We start from the raw sequence: 23,256 nt of genomic DNA on the forward strand, positions 1-23,256 counted from the left end.
GAGGTAGACCTGATCTCCCTCCTTCTTCCTTCAGGTAATGAGTGTTGGGACAATGTCCATACCACCTTTACTTCTGGCAAGCTAACAGCCGACTGTGCGTCGGTAATGTTTAGCGAACGGCTTCCCCGTCTCCCGGAATCCCTTATTAAACAGGAGTATGATTCCCGCCTACGTGTTGGTCGAACTTTGAACTTGGCCACGTCTACGGAGTCGATAGCCTTAACTTATGATACTGAGAGTATCTTTAAGTCTCTCAATAAGGCTACTTTGCAGTCGTTATATTTCGATCTATATGACTTTGCTATTGCCAAACGTAGGTGCCGCAAACACGTCCTGGCTGAGGCGACTATTAGGCACGAGCCTAATAAACTTATCCGGTCCTCTTGCTGGGGTTCAAATCTTTTCCATGAGGATCTTGTGGAGGAAGTCTTGGCAGAGGCTACTAGGGTTAATCAGAGCCTTAAAACCCGTTGGGGTTTGACTCCTAAGCGGAAATATGATCCCGCAAATTACCAAGCCCGGGGTAGGAAGAAGCTCCGCCCGTATACCTCCACCCAGTTCCGGCAACAGCAGAGTAGTTCGTCTGTTTTCCGTCAGCCTCTTCCTCCATCTCCTGCTGCTCCTGCACAGCCTTCCACCTCTCGGGCTCCTTCATCGGACGACTATGTCATCGTTCTGCTCCCTAAGAGCCAGCTTCCCGGTGCCTCCACCACCTCTCCAGCCTTTAACCAGTCTTATGAGGCTCAAGGCTCTTCCCAGAGTTATAACAGAGGTAGAGGCTACCATCGTGGTTCAAACCAGAACAGAGGTAGAGGTAGATTCTTTCGCAAGGGAAAGAACTTCCGAGGCGGACGTGGAGGCAACTCCTCAAACCAATACTGAGGTGCAGCGGGTAGGGGGGAGGCTTTATGCCTTCCGCAACAAATGGAGGTTCAGTCCCTGGGCTTTCAGTATCATCTCCAAGGGACTGGGGTGGAGTTGGATTCAAGGACCTCCACCTCCGAACAGATTTCATCAACATTCCACTCCGGACCTAGTCGAATTTGTCCAGGACCTGTTACAAAAGAACGCCATACAAGAAACGAAACACCTGAAGTTTCAGGGTCGGCTGTTCAGTGTCCCGAAGAAGGATTCGGACAAGAGAAGAGTGATTCTAGACCTATCCCTTCTCAACTTGTCCATTCAATGCGACAAGTTTCGAATGCTTACCGTCTCGCAGGTGCGGACCTTACTTCCCCGTGGGGCCGTCACCACCTCTATCGATCTTACAGACGCCTATTATCACGTCCCGATAGCGAGACACTTCCGTCCGTATCTAGGCTTCCGCCTAGGGGACAAAAATTACTCCTTCAAGGTGATGCCCTTTGGGCTCAACATCGCCCCAAGGATCTTCACAAAGTTAGCAGAAGTTGCTGCTCAGGAACTCAGAAATCAAGGGATTCAAGTAGTAGCCTATCTGGACGACTGGCTCATTTGGTCAGACACCTCCCAAAATTGCCTAAAAGCCACTCACAGAGTCATCCAATACCTTCAATCTCTAGGCTTCCAGATCAACTTCAAGAAGTCCCGTCTTCTTCCGAAATCAAAGTTCCAATGGCTCGGCCTGCAATGGGATCTTATATCTCATACTCTGTGTCTTCCCAAACCCAAGAGGTTAGAGATTGCAATGAACACCAAACGCTTTCTCAAAGACAAAGTAAGTTCCAGACGACTCCAAGAGAGGATCCTAGGGTCCCTTCAATTTGCTTCAGTGACGGATCTACTTCTGAAGGCAAAATTGAAAGATATCAATCGTGTCTGGCGTTCGAGGGCGAACCGGAAGCTCCGGGACAGGAAAGTCCGCCTTCCTCCCATTCTCCGGGAAAGACTTCTACCTTGGACAAGGGCCAACAATCTGTCAAAGTCAGTTCCCCTTCGATTTCCGCCTCCGAAGTTAATCATTCACACGGACGCATCCCTATCAGGTTGGGGAGGCTATTCTCAGCTCAGGAAAGTTCAAGGTCTTTGGTCTCCCTTATTCCGCCAATTTCACATCAATGTGCTGGAGGCCATGGCAGTTCTTCTAACCCTGAAACGTCTCGCTCCACCCAAGAGACAACACCTTCGTCTGGTTCTCGACAGCGAAGTGGTGGTCCGCTGCCTCAACAGAGGCGGATCAAAATCAGGGCCTCTGAACCATGTTCTAGTAGCCATATTCTCCCTAGTAGCCTCGAACCGTTGGCATCTTTCAGCTGTCCACCTGGCGGGAGTCCGGAACGTAGTGGCAGACGCCTTGTCCCGGACCTCCCCTCTAGAATCGGAATGGTCACTCGATCTAAAGTCATTCCGGTGGATTCTCTCTCGGGTTCCGGGTCTCCAAGTGGACCTCTTCGCCACGGAGTCCAACCACAAGTTGAGAGTATATGTGGCTCCCAATCTAGACCCTCAGGCCTACGCCACAGACGCTATGTCACAGAATTGGGACATCTGGGAAAGGATTTATCTCTTTCCCCCGGTGAATCTTTTACTGAAAGTCCTAGACAAGCTGAGATCTTTCAAGGGACGAGTAGCCTTGGTCGCACCCAACTGGCCCAAGAGCAATTGGTATCCTCTCCTGCGAGAGTTGAGACTACATCCTCACCCGATACCCAATCCGGTTCTGTCTCAGATAGTACAAACACGCGTTGTGTACGCTTTCTCAAACATTCAGAGCGCCCTAACTTTATGGACTTCATGAAGTTTGCGGCCATGCATGGTGCCAATATCGATCCTCAAAACACCCTGTTCCTAGAATCAGATAAACGGGATTCCACCATCCGCCAATATGATTCTGCGGTTAAAAAGTTGGCTAAATTTTTGATAGACTCAGACGTACACTGTATGAACTTGAACCTTACAGTCACTTTCTTTAGAACTTTATTAGAATCAGGTCTGGCAGCCAATACTATCACCACTATTAAATCTGCCTTGAAAAAGATATTCCTAGTGGGTTTTAACATAGACTTAACCGACTCTTTGTTAGCTTCAATTCCGAAAGCCTGTGCCAGACTGAAACCGGTTACTCGTCCTACTCCGGTTACCTGGTTCCTTAATGATGTACTCAAATTGGCTTCTGATACCATTAACAGTTCTTGTGATTACATTCCCCTTCTCAGGAAAACACTTTTCCTGGTGAGTTTGGCTTCCGGGGCAAGAATTTCTGAACTGGCAGCTTTGTCAAGAGACCCGGGTCATATTGAGTTCCTTCCTTCGGGAGAGGTCCTTCTTTCACCTAACAAATTCTTTTTAGCTAAGAACGAAGACCCTCAGAACAGATGGTCCTCCTGGAAAATTGTTCCCCTCACGCAAGATCCGTCTCTGTGCCCTGTTACTACTCTTAGGTCTTATTTATCCCGGACCTCCTCTAACTCCTCGGGGCCTCTATTCGTTAGAGAACAAGGCGGTACCATTACCATTAAAGGGATCAGGCAACAAATTTTGTATTTTATTAAACAAGCTAGCCCTGACTCTTTTCCTCTTGCACATGATATCAGAGCGGTTGCTACTTCGGTGAACTTTTTTCACCACATGAATTTTACGGATCTTTCCAGGTATACAGGGTGGAAGTCACCCTCAGTGTTCAAGAAACACTACCTTAAACATTTGGAAGCCCTTAAATTTCCTACAGTAGCTGCAGGGAGCGTAGTTACCCCCAGGTAACTCATATGTTAATTCCTTGTTATTTTATCTCTCCCCCTTACCTGCCTCATTTATACCCTATTTGTATTCGTTGGTTTCGCACCTGATTACTATTATTATATTTGTAAATTTTTGACTCCTGAGTATCTGTATATATCATCACTCACGGCATTATTATACCTTACCTTTTTTGGTCAATTGTTCTACCAAGTGGATTCATGTTCTTTTTAAGATACCCTTATAGCTGTTTTTGGCACTCATCTCTGATTAAAGCAACTTGTATTTCCCTTATGTTTATGTTTTTCCTTTATTTTGCAAGTTTGGTGACATTTCTCTTGTATATATTCACTGGCCGGCACAGGTTCAAGCCCAGAAAAGGGATTTTGACGTAGGAAAAATCTATTTCTGGGCGAGGGACCTGTGCCGCCCAGTGAACCCTCCCAGCTCCTCTCCCTTGGAGTCCCCAAACTTTGGGTGCTAAGGAGTTGGGTTCTGAGCGGATGCCGAGTTGCTGGTGCCGAGTGAGGTTGAACGGCTCTCCTCTATTGGGGTCTTTGTCGTGGATGAATCTAAATAGTGCGGGACCTCTGGATTATACGCCCAATTTTATACCGACACCAATAGGTGAGCGAGCTAGTTAACCTAGCACTCCTTTACATTTTTTCTCTGGTATATTTAGCAGTAAATTACCTAAGAATAAGTGCTAATAGGAGCTTATTCACTGGGCGGCACAGGTCCCTCGCCCAGAAATAGATTTTTCCTACGTCAAAATCCCTTTTTACGTATGCTGCTGAACAGAATCTCTAATTTTACATATGGTACAGAACAGAATCTCTAATTTTACGTATGCTGCAGAACAGAATCTCTAATTTTATGTATGTTGCAGAACAGAATCTCTAATTTTGCATATGTTGCAGAACAGAATCTTTAATTTTACATATGTTGCAGAACGGAATCTCAAATTTTACGTATGTTGCAGAACAGAATCTCTAATTTTACGTGTGCTGCAGAACAGAAACTCTAATTTTATGTATGTTGCAGAACAGAATCTTTAATTTTACGTATGTTGCAGAACAGAATCTCTAATTTTATGTATGGTACAGAACAGAATCTCTAATTTTACATATGCTGCAGAACAGTGCTGTGCTATCAGAGAAAAGAAAATGGATGAAATTGGTATTGATTTTACTCTTTAGTAGGTATCCTTCTAGAAAGAATCTCTTAATCACTGCAGTGCAATATAACAACTGCCTCAGCTATCTTCTTATTCAGAAAATTGAGTGTTGACTCTAGACAGCACCTTCATGTGTACCATTTAGGTCAGAATATGTTGGCTATCACCAATGTTTGTTTGTGTTACTAATTGACATAACCTGCTTCAAAATTCCTCACCTTTATTATATCTGTGAAATGCATCAACAGTATTCATATGCTACTCTATATATCTCAAATAACTGATCATTTAATTTTGTCCAGACAAAGTCAATTTGAAGTTTGCCAATTCAATATTTGTCTCATCCAAATCTTATGCATATCATAATTTTTGTTCTGTAAATTTACTACTCATGCATTTTCATGCCTATTTTTAATAAGTTTTCCTTTGAGGGTATTGAAGGTCGTCAAAACAGTATAAGCTATTGAACAAAGTCTTCCCTTTTTTTAAAGTCCTTAAAGGCAGAAGAGTTTGCAAGCTGATTCAGGATTATATTCATGTAATTGGGACCTAGGGCCTAGTGCTAGGGTTGGAAGCCATTCAGAACCTCAGGTTGATGGGAGAAATGCTGAAGGGGTTGGACAACAAGATGGATGGAAGAAAGCAAGCAGAAACGGAGGTATAGTAGAAAAGTAGAAAGTGGATGCACATAGGGGCTAAAGGGACACTACAAAGACGCTTTAGTGATACCTACAGAGCAGCGCATTGATGGCACTACTCCCCTACGAGGACTCAGAGGATCATACAGTAAAAAAATAAAACTATCAGGGTATGGACACATTGATCGTACATACGGTACAGGTACATACAGATTAATGATTGTAAACAAGCCCAATAATTCAGTAATATAAGGTAGTGTAATAGATCAAAACAAACATGTCTACGATATAGTAATTCAATACAAGTAACTGGAACAGACAGTGGAGAGGTAACTTTACATGCTGATATACGATATATGAGCACAAAAGATGGATGGCCAATACAGTATGTAGCCTGAGACATGGTGTTGCTCCACAATATATTATGATGGACATAACAGCACACTGCAAGCACTAAATTAGATGTATTACATCAGAGACACAGAAGACACCACCAAATACTCCCTTCTTCATATAGAGAGGATACCACGATCCAAAAATACTGGTCTGAACAGAGAAAGATAAAGCAGAGGCCAAAATAAAGTACTCCAAACAAGTCGAACAAAACCCACAAGATAAAATTCTCCAAATACAGCAGCTGAATGTTTTTCAATGCAAATATTCTCAATATTCATGAAACAACACACAGAACTAGAGTTCCTGGCATGGACATGTCCAGTGCTGTACTACTTGTCACTGGGTAAAGGAATATAGTATACACCATAGGTGTTTGAAATTCAGGCCTAAACCACAGATACCAGTCTCCTCACCAAGGGAACAAAACTTGAAGAATCCATACCTGGGCTTTCAGTTTTAAACTAGATGAACAACAAATACATGGTGAGAGGCAAATTCAATTGAAGGATAATGTAGCTGGATGAATGATGATACAGCTTGCCAGGTACCTCATTTAAGGAAATACAGTACTGTAGTTGTTAGCCCCTAATCAGGATTTGAAGGGATTACAAGAGAAAATGGATATGCTTTGGAATTTAAATCTTGTCAAGAGATAAAGAGCACATTCCCAACTTTCATTTAGTAATATGGATTTATAACCAAATCTGTAAGAATTGTCTATTATTAGCAAGTATTACTAGCATCCATAATAATACCATGAACCATGAAATCCAAACCATATCTCATTCAACATGAATATTACCGAAATAAGAATATTTGAAAGTTGCCATAAGATATAAAAGAGTACTGTACAGTATTGATGTTAAGAAACAGTCAGGAAGTCTCTCAAACTATTGATTATCTACAATAATGGGGAAGATATCTCTGATACTATACCTAAACCCCAAATGACAGGATACAACTACGTTCATCAACTCAAAATCTCGTACGAGAGGTGAATGCTCGAGTGCTTAGTCAAGGATTGAAACTGATATATGAGAGTGATCATGAGTGGTAGATGAATCAATTGTTGTTTACAGATGATACTGTATTGGTTGCAGACTCGGAGAAGCTGTAAGGGTGTGTGAGAGAAGAAAATTGAGGTAATGTCGGTATGAGTAAGGTTATAAGATACATGAGAACGGGAGGTGGTGCTAGATTGAATGTCATGTTGAATGGAGAGTTACTTGAGAAACTAGATCACTTCAAGTACTGTACTTGGTGGAATGGAAGCAGATGTAAATCAAGAGAGTGAATAAAGGATATAAAGTGTTTGGGGGCAGTGAAGGGAGTGGTAAGAATAGAGAGTTAGGAATGAAATTAAGGAGTTTTGTATGAGAAAGGGATGGTACCAATTGTGAGGTATGGATCAGACTTGTGGGGAATTTAAGTGACGGAGAGACAGAAATTGAATGTGTTCGAGATGAAGTGTCTAATGAGTATAGCTGGTGTATCTCAATTGGATAGGGTTAGAAACGAAGTAGAAGGTGAGAACGGGTGTAAGAAATAAATTAGCAGCTAGAGTGGATATGAATGTGTTGAGGCAGTTTGGCCATCTACTGAAGAAGGTGATGAATACAAGAGGTGAAGGGAGAAAGAAGTACAAGAGAAATCCCATGGCTTGGGTGGATGGATGGAGTGAAGCAAGCCCTTGGTGATAGGAAGATATATATGAGAGAAGCAAAAGAGCATGCTGGAAATAGGAATTAATAGCGAGCGATTGTGACACAGTTCCGATACACCCTGCTGCTTCCCCTGGTCACCTTAGTGACTGCTGAGGTAGTGGCAGCAGGGAAATCAGCCTATGAAGCTTCATTTGTGGTGAACAATGTGGGAGGGTGAATCCCTTGTCAGGCAGGGAGGAACAAAGAGAAGAAAATTTCCCTTTTTATTTCTTTTTATGTCGACTCCCTCTCAAAATTGGGGGATGTGCCATAGTAGATGGATAGTGAATTAAAAATGGAAAGGCTCAAGTCGGTTGATTTTAACTCATATGCTATTATTCTGACACAGGATCTTACACTATTTGGTAGAATTTGAAGAGCTAATAATTGTAGAATGGTTTTGTCAAGTTTCTGATTTCTGAAATACTCGTGTAAACCCTTTGGTTCTGGGGTTTATATTTTGTTATTCACATCTTTGTTAGATAACCCAGCCCTGATAGTAACTATGAATTGGATGGAGGTTTACAAAAAGAATTTGTCAGATGTTTGGATGTATCGATTTTGATACAAATGGGTTAGCTGTAAAAGGGTACTACATATCGCTAATAAATATCAGTGGTTGAAAGAAAGTTATCTCCTTCAAAAAGACTCCAATTATTTGGTCCCAAAAACACTTTTTTGAGTATCAATCTCCCTCTTCTAATAATTCTAACATTACAGTACCTTTCTTTTCTTTTGAATCCCTACAATGGCCATTTTCTCTTCTTCTTTGATAGCATTTCAGTTGATTACAGTACTGTCTTTCCAATAAGTAACCTACAAATTCTATTCTAAAAAAGCTTAATATCCTGTGTATCAAAAACAAAACGCAGAGAAAGAAATAGTATTTTGGGGTGTGAAGGAGAAATAAGACTTGAGACACGCTTACCTGAAAACTCTGGGAAACATATGGTTAGAGGACTCTTTCGGATCTTATCCTCAAACAAATCCTTTTTGTTCAAAAATAATATAATTGAAGTGTCCGTAAACCATTTGTTATTGCAAATGGAGTCAAATAGTTTCAAAGATTCTTGCATTCGGTTCTGAAAAGAAAAAATAGAATATGAGATAAGAAGATTGCGAACTACTGTATGTAGTCCAATCATTATGTATTCTTGAATATCATAGAAATGCTTTAAAGTATATGGTGTGTATGCCACTGGTGGATTAAAAAATTGACTAATTCAATTGAATAAGCAATAACTAATATATTACAGTTTCCAACTAAAGTTCAGTGCCCCCACACACACAAGTTTTAACAAACCACAGAACTCCCTAATAAACTTTTTAAACCTGCTAAACAGACCATGGAACTCCCAAAGACTTTTAATCAATATGATATCCAATATACAATGTTAGTTTAATCTGAAATTTTAAGCATCCAGATTACATGCATATATATGAACAAATGTACATGCAAAAAAAATGGGAAACGTATAGATTTGCTAATCTTGTTTAAATCAATATGGTTAATTAATTTTGCTGTGTAATTCATATTTCACTGGGTGAATAGTCTGAATTTTTAGAATATTCTCTACACTACAGCTCACTATAATCATCATTAAACTTTATTTTCAAGGAAATGTTCTTCGCAAGATCAGAATTAGACCAAAGACTAATATTTCTGATTTATAGTGATCAATATTGTTTATAAAATAAATTACTTTTTGCCCTTTTATCTGGCCTTATACAATAGATTTTTATGGAGAGCTATATCTAGCAGCAAGACCTAAATGGAATAAATGATAAAAGATTTTGTGCAAACAGAACATAGCACGTTTTGTAACCCAGTGAGTCAGTCGGTATTAGTTCTGGATTTTCATGCAGTTAATAGTTATTCTTTATGTTAATTTTTTATGATTTGATTTTCTATGTTTATTAACCAAACTATTTCCTCCACAAAACACTTTGGTTTTGAAGTCTTGAGACTCTTCTAGAGGTACTTCAAAAGCTGTACAATTTCTACTCATCCTATCAACATCAGTAACTTGCCTTTGTCTGTTTTATGATCAAATTTTAGACTGATACAAGAGTTGAAATCCAGCCTATGTTATGTGGATAAAAGTTTTTTTTTCTAACTGTTACTATTTCCTTTCCTCATTGGGCTATTTTCCCAGTTTGAACCCCTGGGCTTATAGCATCCTGCTTTTCCAACTAGGGTTGTAGCTTAGCAAGTAATAATAATAATACTGCCCTTCTAAGTATTCCTTATAAATCAATCTGCAATAATCAATTGGATCACTGAATTTGGAATTTCAATTATGCACTCAAATCTAAACAAAAAAAACCTTCGTGGCGTATTAAAAATCGATATTGTCGTCGTCTGAAGTTCCAAAAATTACATCAAACCTACATACGACTGATGAACCAGAAACTGATATCTTCATTATTATTCATATTATGCATATATTTTAATTATAACAAACAAAAAGGCTGCGTTCTTGCAAGGAAACCTGTCAAACAACATTTCTGGGCTCGACCTGTGTCGCTCCGTGAAATGTTCCTCTAGCACCATTTCTAAGGCATAGTTATAGCTGAATATACCAGAGAAAAAAAGAGATGCATGGAATGCCAGGAATAAACCTAGCTCGCTCACTCTTTGAGTGTCGGTATAGAAAACTGGGGCGTGATTGAACCACGACCATAGATCCCTCACCAATTAGACCTCTCCTTCATCATCATCCCCCCTCTCTACCCCTACATCTACCCATCCCCCATTCTCATTCCTCCTCGTCCAACAACATAATTGATACTTGCATTAAAAACTTAATTAAAAGGAGTAAAATATACTGGACACTGATGGCCATACAGTAATTTCTAACCATTTCTCTATCTATACCCCATCTTAGTTTACTAAGCTGTTTGTTCAATACAGCATTCAACCTATTTTAACTTTCACATTGTTACACTTACTTTCTGTATTCAATCCCTTAAAAATTCTGTTACTTTTTACCATTCCTGGTTAATTAAATGAATAATGCTCTTAAAACTAAGCACATCATCTTGACAGGAACTAAGGTATTTTGTTACAAAGTGATTTGACTTTCTTTCTTTAATAGATATTAACGTAATCATATTTTAGCTAAACTAACATTCCCCTAATCTTGAATGACCCTGTGACACATTAGGATACCAGTTTCCACAATTACATTATGGGATCTATCAATTCTCCTAATAGCTTGGCAGCCACTGCTAAGGATTTTCTTTAGTCATAAGTTTTTCCAGAATGGTCTAATCAAGTTTTTAAACACTATTCAATTAATTTCTTCCAGGTCCATCTCTACTCTCTACTGTAATCCTCTTCCTTAAACATTTCTTTCCTCATTATTAAAAGTAAACCAAACAACAGTGTCTGCCGTTCAATGTCACAGAAGCGACAACAACTAGTATAATATGTATTTCATAAGTAAATAATTTTCATTTACTATCAATTTTCTATTGGTAAATCAAAAACTATCTGTATTTGCAAAAGTCTTAAGCTTCTAAAACATGAATTGTCTTGAAGTATTCAACCGAAATGATCGGAATATGTAACAATTACTATATGCACTAACTGTACAGAGCATGATTAGTAAAAATAAGTTTGCTTTTACAAATTTTTGTCGGCAAGATATTTTGTCAAAATTCAAATTTTGATATGCACCATTTTGCATACAGTAACTGAAATCACAAATTTTAAGTAATTTGTATTACATGTATTCCTTTATAAGCATACAAGATAACACATTTATCCATTTCAGCTTATTCAAAATTTTAATATTTCAGAGGTGGTTACCACTGAGGAATGTCTTCGATCAATACTGTACTCTGATCACCAAATCACACAATTCATTCCTCTAACCTACTGAGTTTCTTTGTTCCTCAAGTTAGGTTCTGAAGTTTCTCTGCTCTTGAAATTTCATTCCTTCTACTTCATCTATTTTCAAAAGAAAACAACACATTCCAAAAGACTAATACAATTTTTTCCATCAACTTAGCTATAGCAACGTATGGAAGACATACACAGTAGTGTAAATATACTAATTCTTAAAAACAGGGGCACACACATGCAAATTACAGTAAGGGTATATGAATCATCTTATCTATTATACTCACAGTAGTCTCATCTTCATGAAGCACCTGATCATATTCTGACATGGCAACGCAGAATATGATGGCTGTGACATCTTCAAAGCAATGTATCCATTTCTTACGTTCTGACCTTTGCCCTCCTACGTCAAACAACCTGCAAGGAGAAAAAGCAACCTGAATCATAACTGTTCGGGGAAGCTCAAAGTACACTTAAACGCACCTTGACCTCAAATCCATAGAATCATTTTTTTCTAAAGAAAAATATCAAAAGTTGACATATTTCATTTTATTTCAGGTATGCCTCACGATATATATATATATAATATGATACAGCACTACATAGCAATGACGGCTTTTGATGATGCAATAAACTATAACATACAAGGCTGTTTACTGATCGCAGAAAACAAATAAAAAAAGTACTACTGGCTTAGGTACACTGCATTCCTTCACATGTATTTTTTTTCAAAATGGCGTTATCTACGAAAGGGATAAAAACTATTCCAGAAACAAATATCTACTACACTAGGATATAATTACATCAAATACTATATGTATAAATACCATACACTTTACATGCATCTGAAAAGGGGGACTTATTCAAAAGAAAAAGGGTTTAAAAGCCTAGTAATCCATTAAATGAGATTTTATTACAGTTTTAATATTCTTTTAATTATGTAAATCAAATTCTTATCTTCCATTACCAATTCAAAATAAATTGGCCAAAATACGTCAATATAAACAGCAAAAGGATAGGATACCATTAATTGAGATTTCATGACTGTTTTAATATTTTTATGATTATTAAAATCAACTTCTTATCTTCAGTTACCCATTCAAAATAAATGGTAAAAAATATGTCAATATAAACGGCAAAATGATAGCGTACCATTAAAATGAGATTTTATTACGCTTTTAATATTCTTATAATTATGTAAATCAAATTCTTATCTCCAGTTACCTATTCAAAATAAAGTCCAAAATATATCAATATAAACAGCAAAATGCTATTGAAATTAACCATCATATTTTATAAGTCATCAACGAATAGCATAAGGATGTTGCTATTATACTTATCACCATAATCCGCGTCCTTGACTCTTAATGTCTTAATGAACAATATAACATGGAATTCAACATCATCGTAGTCTCGTTAACCCTACAGATTGAATAACATAAAACTTAATTTCACGGGGGATAAATTTCAAGGAGCCGTCTGACCTTTGGTTCTAATTAATGGAAGATTAATATGTAGAGACTGTTGCCTCACTATATGTCAGAAAATATTTCCCCTTGTGTAATGTTACTTTTCCTGCGTCGTTCTTTCTCAGAATCAGACAAATATTTTTCAACATTACTGTTGAAATTGTGAAAAAGACGTGATTCAATAACACACAAGATTATTATTATCATTATTATTATTATTATTATCACTAGCTAATCTACAACCCTAGTTGGAAAAGCAGGATGCTATAAGCCCAAGGCCTCCAACAGGGGAAAATAGCTCAGTAGGGAAGAAAAATAAGGAAATAAACTATACTAACTATAATTTTTTTTTCTTTTACATTTTATATGCTATAAAACAACTGTGATGCTTCTACTTTGTGCCTTGACATTTTATTTTATTAATATACTGAAATAAACACTTTGTAAAGGAATAATTTACAGTATGTACACCGTTTACTCAACAAAAATGAGTTTTACATGAAAAAAAAAACCGTTAGTCATCAAAAATGTCAATAGGCATAGGAAAAACTTCCATATCTTTACGTCAAACTTCCGGTAAATTTAGATACTTTCATGTCCTGCAAAAAATTCCTTTTAATATATAAAAAAAAAAAACCCTAACAATCATTTTCTCAAAGTATGTTACACAACATCTTGTTTAAGTGTCCTGCAAAATCACATATTTAGTTAAGTATAAAAGCAGACAAACTGCAACATACTGTCCTATGGGAGGAAAAGGGAGGGAGGTAAATTACCTAATAGTATATCATGCACATGCCATTACTGTGATTCTTAATACAGATTAACCACTTTATCAGAGATGCGTTTCGTGCGTAGAAAATACTAAAACGAACAACACTCACACAGAGTATAAGGAAGCGCTTGGAGAATTTTTTTTTTCAAGCAATCGAAGACCTTTTGCCAATGAAGCAATTTTTTTTTTCTTTTCATACACGATATGAAGATCAAACACGACGTGCAAGGGAGGTTAGGGTATATGGGGCTTACGGCAAAGGTGAGGGAGAGATATGGGAGAGGTCTAAAATCAGAAATAAAGTGGTGGGTACATGAACTATAATAAATAGATAGGGTAAAATAATGGAAAAAAAAATTATTTACAAACTCCATAGAAACAAAACCTCACAAAAAATATAATAAGAGGTTAAACATTAGAAAAAATTAGTTAAGCACACTCAAATTGCAAAATCATATACGAAGATGCAGGTTATAAAATGAAGGGAAATAAATGCTTAAACAAGTTATGACGGAAATCAAGTTATGAATGAACACAAAAGATCAGATATTTTTTTTACACTGATTATATTCAGCTAAACCGAAACTGTGGCTATGAAGAGAATCCTTCGAGCCAATGTGACGCCATCCTTTTTGGACTGAATTCATAACGGCCTAAGAAAAGAAGCCTACTTCGTTTTAGATGGAACAAGGCACTTGCGAGTAAAGCAAAAATGCGCCCACCTAACCTAACCTAGCCTAGTACTAGAGTAGTTTAATCTAGTCTAGTCTAGCCTAACTTAGCCTAGCCTAGCCTAACCTAATCATTTGAACAGTAGGACAGAGAAGTCCCTGGAACACCTCACTCCGAAGAGGTGCAACCTTTCCCACCATTACTTTACGGCACATAAGCAAACAGATAGTGTCAGGAAAGATGGCAGAGGTGTTGATGGCGGAGCTAAACACAGTAACTCGCCGCACAGTAAGAGTGTGGATGGGTACACTTCCTCAGAGCAAGGTGTACCAGGAATTTCTGAGTTCAACTGTACATTAGTTTATACCTTATGTTGGGATTTTGTTGCGACTCTGACTATCAGGATGAGACTATCAGGAATTACTTTTTATTTAATTCCGCTGGAATATTATTCCGACAAAAAAAATTTTACTATAAGGTATGCTGTTGTTAATACCATTACTTTTTTCCTTTAACCATCAAAAAATTTTGCTGGAGACTGAAAATTTGTGTTTTTTCGTATAAAATATTAATCGACAAGTTATACTACCAAGAACTGTATTAAAACTATTTAGCATAAAGTACCCATAGTTTAAACCTAGAGATTTTTTGTGTATGACAATTTCTATCTAGTAACAATATACCTAAAAGCAACTTCGTTGTATTTTATGGCGCCATTTTTTCATTAAATAGAAATTTACAAATTGCAAAATTTAAATTTACAAATTACAAAATGGAGATGATGGAATTTCATAAAAAAACAAAAACAAAATAATCATGAAGATAATGGAATTTCATAAAAAAACAAAAACAAAATAATCATGAAGATAATGGAATTTCATAAAAAAAAAAAAAAAATCTCCAACAGATCATTTTGGAATCGTGATATTACTGATTATAAAACCATATTATTACAAATCTCTCACTAAAAAATCTAATAACCTTAAATATTTTCAGTATAATGAAGCCATGTAGCAAGCAATCAAGAGAAATTACAATGGAAGGCAAATTACACTAGAAAAAAAAAATCAACTGTAATTCACACAATATGAGTTCTATCTCTTGAAAATCAACATATTTAACTAACAAATTATGAAACTAAACAAGTATGAAATTAGGTCATCCTGAGCATTTATGCTGAAACCGTAGTTTATGATATTAACTACTACGAAAATGAAGACTATTTATGAAATATCTTATATTCCCAAATTAACGATAAGACTGTAACATAAATTACAAAATACAGTCATCTTACAGTAGTAGCTTGTACAGTGGAGGAGAATACAATTTCTCCTTGTAAGTATAAAAATGTAATTGTAAACTTGAGAAATATGAGAATTCATATTATGTGAAAGTGAAATTTCTATATCAATAGAAAAATAAATTATGAAACACATAGTGAATGTTTTAAATTTAACATTTAATTATATCCTAAATTAAGACGAATTTGAATAAGAACGCACCCAATAAAAAATAAAAAAAAATCTATGCACTTTTCAAGTTTCTTGTAAACAAAGAGACATGATAAAAAAATATAATATTCCTTACATGAACACTAAAGACAATGAAACCTTTTAATAAAAAAATAGATAAATCAGTTTCTAAACACTAAGATAATTAAATTACTAAAGAAAACACAATTTACGATAAGTTTTATCACTTCTAATAATAAAACAATCGCACCCATAAGATTTATGGAACAGGCCATTTGATCTAAAACTATATTACCTATTAAACTAAACTCAGGCTGGACATAACACTTCGTTTCCAAAGCTAATTTAAAATTTTCTTGAAACGTATTCAATTTTACCTAAATACAATATTGCCTTAAAAATCGTTACATTTTACTAAAAATGCAACGTATTCTTAAAAAAAGGTTACATCTTTTCCAACACCACAAAACACACTTGACTGGTGAACGCCAGACTGGGGTTCGAGTCCCGCTCAAATTCGTTAGTTTCTTTGGTCGCTGCAATCTCACCATCCTTGTGAGCTAAGGATGGGAGGAGGGGTTTGGGGGAGCCTAAAGGTCTATCTGCTGAGTCATCAGCACCCATTGCCTGGCCCTCCATGGCCCTAGCTTTGGTGGAGAGGGGGCTTGGGTGCTGATCATATGTATATATGGTCATTCTCTAAGGCATTGTCTTGCTTAATAGGCAATGTCACTGTCACTTGCCTCTGCCATTCATGAGTGGCCTTTAAACCTTTAAGAGCCACTTTGTTATGTTTCTTTAGGATTTATTAAATTTTTATCAAGATATTAAAAAAATTCAAAGATGAATTTATATCATACTGCTTTGATAACACATCTTCCATTAAATAAAGTCTTCTGATATATTGGTATCAAAGTAACTGCTTCCAAAAACGACAGTGGCGTGAGAAATTTCTATAATATTTTTTCTTATCATAGCTGAAGGGTTCTACAATTCTCTAAGGCGTTTGACTTTTCTCATGAGTGATAAGATAATTTTTTATAAATCTAAATTAAAAACCTTACATATACTGTAGGAATTGTCCTAGTCATCTCTTAGCGTTACCTACAATTCTTCGGGCGATTCGCAGTTAGTGAATATTTTATCACAAAGATGATTTTTTTACACTAATGTCATAATGCCCTCATATCTCCAAGCGCCACAATAACTACCAATAAAGTTTGAATCCATAACCTACAGTTCGCAACTCTCTATCAAAAATCCTTTGCAAATTGTCTTATGAAATATTCTCTATTGAAAATAATTTGGAAATAGTTTTTTTAATAGGACCAGTTAACTCTACTACATAAGTTAGTATCCAACTCTACACAACTAAACTATTAATGAATATCATAAACAACAAATTATTATTATTATTATTATTATTATTATTATTATTATTACTAGCTTTATTATTATTACTAGCTAAGTCACAACCCTAGTTGGAAAAGCAAGATGCTTCAAGCCAAAGGGCTCATTGAGAAAGGAAATAAGGAAACAAACTATATACAGTATATATAAAAATATATCTTAAAATAGGTAACGTTTAAAAAAAAAATCTTTCATTTATAAACTACAAAGAGAGACTTAGGTCAACTTGTTTAACATAAAAACATTCGCTGCAAGTTTGAACGTCTGAATTTTTTCTTGTGAAAAAATACTTTAAAACTTAAAAGGGAAGTCTTAAAGTCAACTACGTGACTGAGTGAAAGTTCTCCGACTAAAAGTTCGAAAAGGGATTGTAAAAAAAGAAAAAAAAATACATTATCAGGGAGATGGGTAGACATGTATAATGCTACACATAGCCATTACAAAGTTCGTAGAATTACATAACCTGATTTGCCCTTTCTAAAAAAAAAAAAACTGATTGTAGAATTACATAACCTGATTTGCCCTTTCTCAAACAAACCTGCTTACAGAATTACATATACTGATTTGCCCTTTCTTAAACAAAACTGATTGTAGAATTACATAACCTGATTTGCGCTTTCTCAAACAAAACTGATTGTAGAATTACATAACCTGATTTTCCCTTTCTCAAACAAAAGTGATTGTAAAATTACATACCCCGATTTGCGCTTTCTCAAACAAAACTGATTCTGAATATGCTGGTCTTTCAATTCGATTTTCTAACCTACGAAATTTATCACTAAATACTTTAAAATTTTATTTTTTAATATTTGAAATTTGTTTAACCTGGCTTTTATAAAGGAATAAAACCAGTCTTTAATGAAACTTGTAAAATAATGACAATAGTATGGAAATAAACGGATAAAATCAACTGACTATTGAAACTACAATGCTATGTAATTCCTGTCATAAAATCATTAAAATTATCAAGTTTTTAGCATGATTGTTTATCTAAAATGTGTTAATCTTCAGCAAATCCGATAAATTGCAAAGGTATTATTTTCTGAACAGCGTTTTTGTAAGGTTTGCAAGAGTTGACGAAATAATATTAGGCAGAACCCAATGATAAAAGATTAAACAAGGAAAGATAATCGTATATTTAAGTTGTTGCCTCTACAGTCTTTTCTGAATCTTCTTGTTTCCCACCGTTATCCCTACATTAAGGGGTCGGTTGCCTGATGCACTCTCTCCCTTCTTTCCCACCGTCATCCCTACATTAAGGGGTCGGTTGCCTGATGCACTCTCTCCCTTCTTTCCCACCGTCATCCCTACATTAAGGGGTCGGTTGCCTGATGCACTCTCTCCCTTCTTTCCCACCGTCATCCCTACATTAAGGGGTCGGTTGCCTGATGCACTCTCTCCCTTCTTTCCCACCGTCATCCCTACATTAAGGGGTCGGTTGCCTGATGCACTCTCTCCCTTCTTTCCCACCGTCATCCCTACATTAAGGAGTCGGTTGCCTGATGCACTCTCTCCCTTCTTTCCCACCGTCATCCCTACATTAAGGGGTCGGTTGCCTGATGCACTCTCTCCCTTCTTTCCCAACGTCATCCCTACATTAAGGAGTCAGTTGCCTGATGCGCCCTCTCTTATTTTCTTCTTCCCCACAGTTATCCCTACATTAAGGGTCATTTGCCTAATGCGCCCTTTGTCGTCAGACTTTTCAGAATAATGATGACTAAACTTTGACCGTAAATACGAACGAAAACAGCAGAAACAGATAACTATTTATATTTGAAATGTCTCGCGTTCGTCACTTATATACACACAACTGCTTTCATAATTTCTTGGATATAAAGAGCAATAACATCAATTAACGCATATATTTCCCTATTTTATTTTTAGAAGGATATAAGGCACCACAGCTGACCATGCGTAATTTTGAGTATTGGAATCTGCAAAATCATCATCATCTCCTTCTACACCTACTGATGCAAAAGGCCTCAGTTAGATTTCGTCAGTCATCTCTATCTTGAGCTTTTAAATCAATACTTCTCCATTCATCATCTACTTCACGCTTCATAGACCTCAGCCATGTAGGCCTGGGTCTTTCATCTCTTCTGGTGCCTTGTGGAACCCAGTTTAAAGTTTCATAAACTAATCTCTCTTGGGGAGTGCAAAGAGCATGCCCAAACCATCTCCATCTACCCCTCAACATGATCTCATCCACATACAGCACTTGAGTAATCTCTTTTGAAGCTTCAAATACAGATGAAAATTTTGCGCAGGTTTATCCTATATGAAATGCATGAGGATCTTTTTATATAGATTTCAAATCTTGAAAATAAAAACAAAAAAAAATTCTTTCTCTCTCAACTTCCATCATATAAAAAAAAAAATTTCTCGCCTTTTCTTTCCTTTTAAACTTTACAGGCAATTTCTAGTACTGCTGTAACGTGTTCGCCTAGCATTCGCATTTCAGCATATCGACCCCAGCCCGGGACCATGAGTTTAAGCTGTTTACTAGGGAGGCCACTGCTGTGGTTAGGCACCACAGTGGGAATATAGATAAAATTTTCTGTGTTCTGGTTAGTTAAGCGTAAAATTCTCTAATTTGTAATTACAGCATAAGGTTTTCTTACAAAATACTCATACACATGTATATGTATTTAGGTGTGTGTAATAGTATAATATATACGTCTAAATAACTATTTGCATATACACATATATATATATATATATATATATATATATATATATATATATATATATATATATATATATATATAGCCTATATATATAATGATTGCATATACAGTATATGTACAAGTGTGGAAGTGGAAACATTAAAATTATGAAGTGAAAACGTTTTATTTCCAAAATAAGACGACACTTGAGTTACGTTTTATACATGTTCGTGCAATTTTCAATAAAAAATTAAATGACCTGTGAAATGAAATGACATATAACGTCTTCTAACCAATAAACAAACTTGATCTGTAAAATCACAAACGACTACAATAAATAGTTAATATGTGAACATTATGAGTGATTTAAATCTCTTGTAAAGCCGATACCGATTGACAAAATACGCCTCAAATAAAGGAGCTTGAATCTTTTTTTTTTTTTTTTACAATAATATTTCTTTCACTTTTCAATATAAACAAAAACTAAAATTTCATATGATATTCACAGTATTATTTCAAAAGCAAAATTCCTGTATTCAAAATTTCTCATAAATACTATTCAAATAAATATTTTTCGAAAGGTTCAGATTAACCTATGTAACAAAAACAGATTTAAAGCCTTAAAGCATTTATTAATTCCCTACACCGAAATACCATGTATGTGTGTGCAATGTGTCGATACTATTAAGGCTTCCCCATGGTAATATTTATCAATGGCATGATTATTGACTTTAATCAAACGTGCTCAGAAAAAACGTATTTTAAACATTATTATGGCACCAAGAATAATGACTGCCCGATGTAAGTATATACAGTGAGAAGACTAATAACTTGAAGATAACTTATTCTTCGACCAAGAACTGAAATCAGGGACTTATTGTTTTTGAAAATGGCAAATCACAGGAAGCAATTGATTGGACATTTCTAAATATTGTTATTTCGATGAATACATACACAAACACACACATACATATATAGTACATATAATGTATATATTATACATATATGTATATAGTATATAAATATATCCCTTTCTGAGTGGGGATAGCTTAACGTGGTGAAAGGGTTTGTGTATCGCCATGATCAGCAAGGCTGTACTAGTCAGGGCCACCAATACTAGTTTGGCTTGCTGTGAGCGATCAGACTGAAGTCTCCCAACATCATCAATCCGCAGTGGCTAGAGTGGTGACGAAAATGGCCAAACCCAAACATGGCTAAGGACATGGTCTGAGGCCTTTGTCCTGCAGAGGACTAGACAAAGCCGTATTAGTTGTTGTTGTTGTTGTGTGTGCATATATATATATATATATATATATATATATATATATATATATATATATATACGCACACATATTTATACATATATATACATATATATACATATATATGTATATATACATATATATACATATATATATGTATATATACATATATATACATATATATAAATATATATATATATATATATATATATATATATATATATTTATATATATATATATTTATATATATATAAATATATATATATATAAATATATATATATATATATATATATATATATATATATATATATATATATATATATATATATATATATAATCAACTTTTCATTGGTGTCCAAAGGTTATCTTTTTGTATAATCTGGCATTTTTAAAGACAAAAAAGTTCCTGATTTCTGTGAATAATGAACGGTGAAGTATCTTAAGTTTCAAGTCTCCTGAATTTAAATATATCTATATTTGCAAGTGGTAGTCATCATTCCTGATACAATAAATATATTAAATACAGTTTCTTCACATATTGAAATATAAAAGTCAATAATGAAGACATTACTGAATATTACCAAGAGGAATTTTTATAGCATAAACTAATGATATATATACACAAGTAAATTCATAATATATACATATATATATATATATATATATATATATATATATATATATATATATATATATATATATATCTCACAGACAACTTATAAATCATAAATCATTATTTACCTACTCTACAATCATCAACTACCATTAGAGTATATTCATATCATGTCATATATATAAAAAATAGATAACAATTTACCAAAATCTCGACATTTAACAAAACATGATGACACTAATTCCTGCAAAACGTCGCAAAAACCACCTTTCTAAAATTCTAGGTCTAAATTCTAGACCAGTGCAAAACTTTTCTAAATTCCTGTTTGGATCTAAACGTGCAAATACAAAAATAAAAGTAAAAATTTCAAAATAAAGTCAATAAAAATCTTTTATAAAATTGATAATTTTGCCGTTAAAATTTGTTGACTGGATATCAAAAATTCTACTTCACACAAGCGATCCATTACACCATTATTCTTAAAAAATAAAAAACTTATTTCTTAACTTTAGATGACAAACTTCGTTATTTACTTATGTCTCAATATCTAAATCCTTTCTTAATGCTTTAAATACACTTATTTCAACAGACAAAATAAAAGGATTTGATATGGTAGACCTGACTAATGGCGTGCAAAACTACTTTTTTTTTCTGTAAGTTGCTGATGCTTCCAAAATCATGATATAAATATTTTTCCATTCAAACAAGGCAGTGGAATCTTCTGAAAAATTTTGAGTATATGCCAAGATATGAATTCAAAACTGTCTTGATTTAATCATTAATTCTATCTGCAAATTAAGCTTATATAAATAAACAATAAAGTAGCTTTTTCTAATACTGGGCTTAACAAAAATAAACTAGCAAGCGAATCTTGTACAATTGGTTTCATTAATTCCAGTAAACGTCACTTTTAGCTAAGGATACGTCTGGCAATTTTACATTGTAGCATGTAACGCTATGTTTACCAAAAGAGAAAACTGTTGGTAACACTGCATGTGAAATAAATTCTCCGAACTTGTAAATATATAATCGAAAGCATTTTTATTAGTTTTACAAAGTGCTCTTAAGAAAATAACAATGTTTCTATAATAATTACTTGATAAAATTATTAAAAAAGCTCTTGATCACATGATTACAAGCTCAGAGACTTTGTTTTAGTTTTACAGGCAGCGTTGCCAATAGTTTCTATTTTGCTAAACACAGCGTTATTCAATATACAGTTGTCAGGCTTCTCTTTGGCTTCCCTTGAAGTGTACAAAAATTAATGAGGCCAACTGTACGTGGGATGCAAATTTGAAGCCTATGTATGCAAGATCAAAGCTACGGATTCAATCAAAGTTGGCAAGCTAAACTATAAATTATTAGAGAGGTAGAACTTACAATACTTTGTACATGTAATAATTTCATCCTATCTTAATGACCTTAATCATATTATCTTAAATTCACTCGTAAAATACAAAATCAAATTCCTTATACCATGATTCCTAGAAGCATCAGCAAC

General features: G+C 35.3%; 1 protein-coding gene across 1 annotated transcript in view; it reads right to left on the reverse strand.

Annotated features, from left to right (window-relative positions):
• The window catches only part of LOC137620038 (guanine nucleotide-binding protein G(o) subunit alpha-like), a 46,073-nt gene that overhangs the window by 8,398 nt on the left and 14,419 nt on the right, over positions 1 to 23,256 (reverse strand). The window contains exons 4-5 of the mRNA XM_068350316.1: positions 11,703 to 11,832; positions 8,497 to 8,650 (exon numbers count right to left, since the gene is read on the reverse strand). Coding sequence (XP_068206417.1) covers positions 8,497 to 8,650; positions 11,703 to 11,832 — 284 coding nt within the window. The remainder of the gene's footprint in view (positions 1 to 8,496; positions 8,651 to 11,702; positions 11,833 to 23,256) is intronic.

This window comes from Palaemon carinicauda, chromosome 26, assembly GCF_036898095.1.
Source record: "Palaemon carinicauda isolate YSFRI2023 chromosome 26, ASM3689809v2, whole genome shotgun sequence".
NCBI lineage: Eukaryota > Metazoa > Arthropoda > Malacostraca > Decapoda > Palaemonidae > Palaemon > Palaemon carinicauda.